This window comes from Dysidea avara, chromosome 13, assembly GCF_963678975.1.
Source record: "Dysidea avara chromosome 13, odDysAvar1.4, whole genome shotgun sequence".
In the NCBI taxonomy this organism is placed as follows: domain Eukaryota; kingdom Metazoa; phylum Porifera; class Demospongiae; order Dictyoceratida; family Dysideidae; genus Dysidea; species Dysidea avara.
This window is the reverse complement of record NC_089284.1, coordinates 11,136,936-11,142,939: the sequence shown is the minus strand read 5'-3', so window position 1 is coordinate 11,142,939 and position 6,004 is coordinate 11,136,936. Positions and strand designations below refer to the sequence as shown.

Genomic DNA, 6,004 nt, shown 5'->3' with positions numbered 1-6,004 from the left:
TCACAAGGTTAAATTCCTTCAGATAGCTTTTAAAAACCATTGTACATGATTACAAAACATCAACACACAACACAATGACTCATTTCTCAACAACTAGTTAAAAAGAATCTAAAATCTCTTAGCGCGTACAAAAATTATTTTAAATAATTAAAATTACGTGGGAGGGTGCTTCAACTTGTCTACTGCTTCGAGGAACTTTAACGCTGTTCCCAACTTCATGTTGAACGTTTCCATTAAATGTCCTTCATTTAGCAGTAGTAGGCATTGTCCATCAACTTCATGCTCCTTAAAGTGATTCTGTAATTGTGGAAATCCACAGTGTTGCAGGAATGCTAATACTTCATCGCAGTTCCAGTGACGAGGGTTCTTAATAAAAGTTCCAGCTTCAGTGTGGAAGGAGGTACTAGGGATAGGGAGTTCTGTCGGTATCTTAGAGCGAGGGTCTTCTTCATCTTCTTCAATAGAGTCCAATTCTGTATCTGCAATAGAACATTAGCTAATGACAAATATATACACTGGAGCTGATATTAGACATGCAATTACCACTTTGGATTTGTAGGTGCAGTACTCAACTTAACACACACACGCACGTACAAACACACAACTTTTACTCGCCATATAAATGGCCACGCCTATCCGGTTGACCGAGTAACCTGTCCAACAGTGAATTTTATAATCTTCCCATTTTTGACTTTTAAACTGGGACAGTTGAGTGTAGAACTGAATATCGTACACCGTACATTATTATCATGCAGTTCTCTATTTTTTCAATGATTATTTTTGTATTGTTGGTGGCTGAATACAACTACTACTCAAATTTTTCTAGCTCATGCAGACCAAGAAGTTGCAAAAACCTGCATTGAGTATTGGTAGATGATCAAGACTCTAATTGACCTTATTAACTAGAAACACAACACAACTTTACACAACTTATAGAAGATGTAAACCTAGAATACACGCTAGCCTCTTATCCCTCAGAAATCAATAAGACCAGCACCACTGAAACTGCCTCAATAATGTGAACACCTTATTAATGAGACCATGGACTTCACTGAGAACACTACTTAATAATACTGCACTTCACCATCCTAATCCAAGAACAGACAGGGACTATGGATTATAAATAGTAGCTCAGCATTTATTCAGGGGCAGTGTTTATGCTCTATCTATAAGGACACAGTGTAGCCACTATTGTAATGTAGTGACTATTACAAAGGTGCAGCATTTAACCAATTTAATCTGTTCTGATATTGAATTTTATATTTCCTACTTAACATCCCATAGTAATGTGTATGGCTGAGACTCATGCTGTTTAATGACCACTTCATTTTAGTGTCCACATCGGTTAGGTCTTATGCAGTAAGGAAAAGAGCAATAGTCCTTCTATATTAGGGATCTGCTGTATTGCAAAAACCTATTTTTAAAATAACATCTTTGTATTACTAAAATAATATAGGTATTGCCCTTGAATGAATACTGTACAAAAATCTTGTTGAGCAAGTAAGTGGCAAGGCAAACAAAAAATAAATAAAATAAAGTGCACTCACCTATCCTTTCTGTAAACATGCAGAATATTTTGATTATAGTACAATTTAGAGTTTTACATATTTGTGATAATCCGGTATCACGGTTTCAGTTTTTGGCCTCAATATGTGTAGTACAGTGGCTTTGTTAATACTTCAGTATAGGTATATTGCAGAGCCCTACTCTACATCACGTATCTAGAAGCCATACCGTTCATCTGCTTTTAGTGAAGTGTACTAAAGCTACTAAAACATGAAGTAAGTAAGTTAAGTACATACTCTTCTTATAACAAGTTTTGTATGCTATACTGAATAGTTACCACACTAATACCTAAATGCAGCCCTCGAATAGTAGCTGCACAGATTTTTGACACTAGGTTAGTAGTAGCCGTGACATTTAACCAAGTAAATACGTTATTCTATCAAGAGTACCATGGATACTACCAATGTACAGCTAGAAATTTTCATATGTTTTGTTATAGCTAGGAAAGTTACAATGGAACCTGTTAACCAGGACTCTTGAAAATGAGAACACCTGTGTAATCTGGACACTCGGTAATGTCTCTCAGCATGTAAACTGACTTGCAAAGTCAGGACACCTTTCTAATCAGGACACTTTTACAGGACAATTTGGTCAGTCCCAGAGTGTCCTCAATGCACAGGTCTCACTGTAAACAAACAGTGCATGTGTACAGATGTACATATTATTGATCCAACAAGTAAACCAGTTATAATAGGACAAAGACTGATACAATACAATATCATCAATGATTGGGGATATACCACATTAACCCATTGGATGACCAACAAAGAACTATACTATAATATAGCCAGCTAGGTATGGTATGATATTCATATACAGGAAATGTTTGATATATTGGGTGTGTATTGTGTTTATTTATTGGTAAAAATCCTTCTTTGTGATTGCGTTTTTACACAATAACAACAGCAAACAAAATTGGGTTGTGACGGCTGATTTTAACCACCTATGCATTTGTGCTGTGATTTTAATCCACAATACTATTTTTGACTATATAAGAACTGCAACATATGGGCTGGCATATTGTGAGTGTATAGGTTTCTGTAATATTTCATATTGTACTTTGCATGGGAGGATCAAAGCGATGCCGCTTACTGTATTGTCCATACAGTACTAAGTAGCATCATAACTGTACTGTATGAGTCACACAGAAGAACAGTTATGCAGCTAAATGGACAAATACAGTACAGTTATGTGGAGAATTTATTTAAGGAATGTTATGAAAACAACCCACTGGGTAGTGATGTGCAATATACCGAAAAAGTATCGACATTGCAATATTTTTTTCAATACCGATTATTGTATCAAATCTCAATATTTTTATAACTGATAGCAATATTTGTCATACAGTCAATATTTTGCTACAATTTTCAATATATTGAGTAATATTTTGGTAATTTATGACTTTTGGTGTGTGATTGTGCAATCACGGTAGAAATGAAGTTCAGTTCTGTACAGTTTAGCCATTTAAAAAGTGTCTGCCACTTTGCAAGGCTTGTTATTACCTTCATTACAAATTCTATAAAGTACAGCTGCTAATTATAAACATTTGTGCCACGCAATTAATCAAAAGAAAATAATACCGAAAAATTATCGAAATTTCAATATTTTAGCAATTATCATATCGATATCGTACCGAAACCAAAATCCTAATATCGCACATCACTACCACTGGGACAGCACATGGGTGACACTAAAACCAGCCAAACTAATCAGTCCTACCAGTTCATTTTACAGCTAAATTGTATAAACACCTACTGATTGTCTGATCACGAAGCTATTTAAACACGACCTGCTAAGACAGCACAATTGATGATGTGTGTGACATTGTAAATCACTAAAACTAGCCAAACTAATCCTATTAGTTCATTCTACGACTAGAAATAGATTATACTGATATCCTGATTACCGAAAATCACAGTGGTTTGAGTACTAGAGAAAATCACTCCGAGCCAGATGACCAGGAAGTACAATATAACACTTAAAGCACTGCCTAGGCTTGTGTGTATGAAAAATACAGCACTCAGGAGGTGTCTCGAGGCAAATACAGCACTTGGCTTCGCCTCGTCCTGTATTAGCCTCTTGACACACCCCCTCATGCTGTATTTCTGTACACACGCACGGCGGTGCTTTAACTATAACATAATGTTGTACACTAAAGTATACATCATTTAAAACTATGGACTCCATGAAATTAGCAATTACTTGACATTACAGTGAACAATACTTACATCACTAATACCAGCCTATAATACCCAGATGCAAATTTAGTGCATTATAGGAATTACTATATATAGGGTACAAAGTTTAGGGGATACCCAACCAGAATTAGCTTTTTTCCAGCAACTGGGAATCCCATTTTAACAACTACAATCTCAAAGGATGATGTGAATTCCTTAGTAAGTGGTGACAGGATATAACAATAACCAGTAACAGCATTGATTGATGGGAATAAATTTCTTAAATAATTGTAAACCTGGTTAATTGTCCATTATTTTATAGTATCATCAACACTGCCACTTGATGGCTGCCCATTTTGCAATTCACACACAATCCAGTATAAAACTTACTTGTGGTTGTATCATTTGGCTCCTCATATGGCTCCTCATATGGCTCTTCATATGGCTCTTCATATGGCTCCTCATATGGTTCTGGTGAATCAACTGTTGGAATGTCATCTCTGTTGTCAATGGAGGTATCAGAAGGAGCCATGTCTTCTGCTGCAACATCACTATTTTCTTTGGGTGAAGTCTCAACCATTTTTACTGGCTCTTCAATACTAGTGCCATTAACTTCCTGGGGGCTTGCCTTGGCTGCTTGCATGGGCATTGCTGGTTTGCGGGACTTCCCAGAATCAGTTTGACTTAATCTCCTCTTCTTAGCCAAAATGACCTGACTTAGCTAAGAGGCAACAATGTTGAAAATGAAACACACTACAACCACAGGTAATGACAGATTACTGACAAATGTACACATGTAATGTAAGAATGATTACACACAGTACTTAAAATGATTCTTCAAAGTGTTTCTTGTTGCTAAACTCAATTGTAAAATTTGTGCACTTTGCATGACTACAAAATGCTACACTCCACCATTGAAACACTAACCAATAATGTGTATGTATATTAATATCATCTACAACAAACTCCCTAATATTGCATATACAGTGTATAGTCTCCTAGAAACAAAAATCACAGGTAGATGCTCACCCTGCTATTGTGGAGATCTCTTGCAGCCACTGCATCAGCTATACTGAAACAAATACCACACGTGCATGATTTTGGGTGCTCCTGGAATTTCCCCTCTCTGATCATGTCTCTAAGGCACTGTTGGCCACAGCGGATGCTCCTCTTCCAATCCTTTGAACACTGTCGACCTGCAATGCTCTGGAATGCATTCGGTGTATACCACACTCCTTCGTAGAGGATACACTTTCCGATACTTCCACGCGCAAACCGTGAGACATGAAATTGTGCAGCGAGATCTCCACAAGTCACATTGTAATATGGCCCATGATCACCATGTAATAGCTGTGTGCTTTGGCTAATAACTGATGATGGAGAATTGTCATCAGAAAAATGTGGATTACTTTCCTCACTGTCTGAAATGTTCTCTGTTTTAATAGTGGCACCAAAAAAATCGTCTTCTTCTGAGCTAGAACTTATCCGACGTCGAGCTGTTGAAAACTTTCTACCACCATTTCTGATGATGTTATCTTCATCAATTTTAGTCTCTAGATCTTGTACTACTCTACCTGATTGTAAAACTGTTACATTGTTAGTTGGTAGATCAATGGAACCCAGGGCTGCTGCCTGATCCCCATTTGTTTGATGTGCATTAAGTGAACTAGTCGCCTGTTGTCTTCCAGTAACACCTGCTTGAGTTGTAACAGTAGTAGCACCACGACCCTTACCACCTTTCTCCATCAAATTGTGGCCGCTGGTCACTGGCACAGGATGAGCATACTGTACGCCATTACCACCAACCGTCTGGTATGCATACTCCTGTGACTGGTTAGGTCCCAAGAAAAACAAATCACCAATCATGTTTTCATTCGTCCTTACAGCTGCAGTTTGTCGCCCAACAGATTGGATCGGTATGTAGCTGTAGGCGGGTATTAAAGCTGGTGGCGTTCCAATATTACTGCTGAGGTAACTGAACCCACCATGCTGCTGGCTGTTGGCTGATAACTGGCACGGAACGCTCACCATGGCTGTTACCAATTCTTGACGTTCGTTGCGAAACAGAAACGTTTGATGCGTGAACATGTTGGAGTCCATCAGGACTAATTCGTAGCAGCAAGCGCTTTCCTGCTTGCCGTTCCACCACCTCAAGTTTGTCAAGATTGCTCCGCCACCAGCACAACACGAGTGAGTGTGGCTGTTTCCCTTTCTTTTATCACGTGATGGTACGTTTTTTTTTTAGACATGCGTTTACGAAC

At 38.0% G+C, this 6,004-nt stretch overlaps 1 protein-coding gene across 1 annotated transcript; it reads right to left on the bottom strand.

The window, feature by feature from the left end:
- Window positions 1–3: 3 nt before the first annotated feature.
- LOC136242837 (uncharacterized) lies at window positions 4–5,989 on the bottom strand. The gene is made up of 3 exons (XM_066034327.1): window positions 4,773–5,989; window positions 4,134–4,464; window positions 4–479 (listed from the first exon to the last, which is right to left on the bottom strand). Exons 1-3 carry the CDS (start codon window positions 5,841–5,843, stop codon window positions 154–156), a joined length of 1,728 nt encoding a protein of 575 aa, XP_065890399.1. The 5' UTR covers window positions 5,844–5,989; the 3' UTR covers window positions 4–153.
- Between the last annotated feature and the right edge of the window lie 15 nt (window positions 5,990–6,004).

Bases quoted from the DNA above. Each gene is read 5' to 3' on its own strand.
- LOC136242837 (XM_066034327.1), bottom strand. From the start codon at position 5,843: ATGGACTCCAACATGTTCACGCATCAAACGTTTCTGTTTCGCAACGAA. The intron at 4,465-4,772 runs GTGAGCATCTAC...GTTGCCTCTTAG, and splicing joins GAGATCTCCACAATAGCAGG to CTAAGTCAGGTCATTTTGGC. The intron at 480-4,133 runs GTAAGTTTTATA...GTTCTATTGCAG, and splicing joins GCCAAATGATACAACCACAA to ATACAGAATTGGACTCTATT.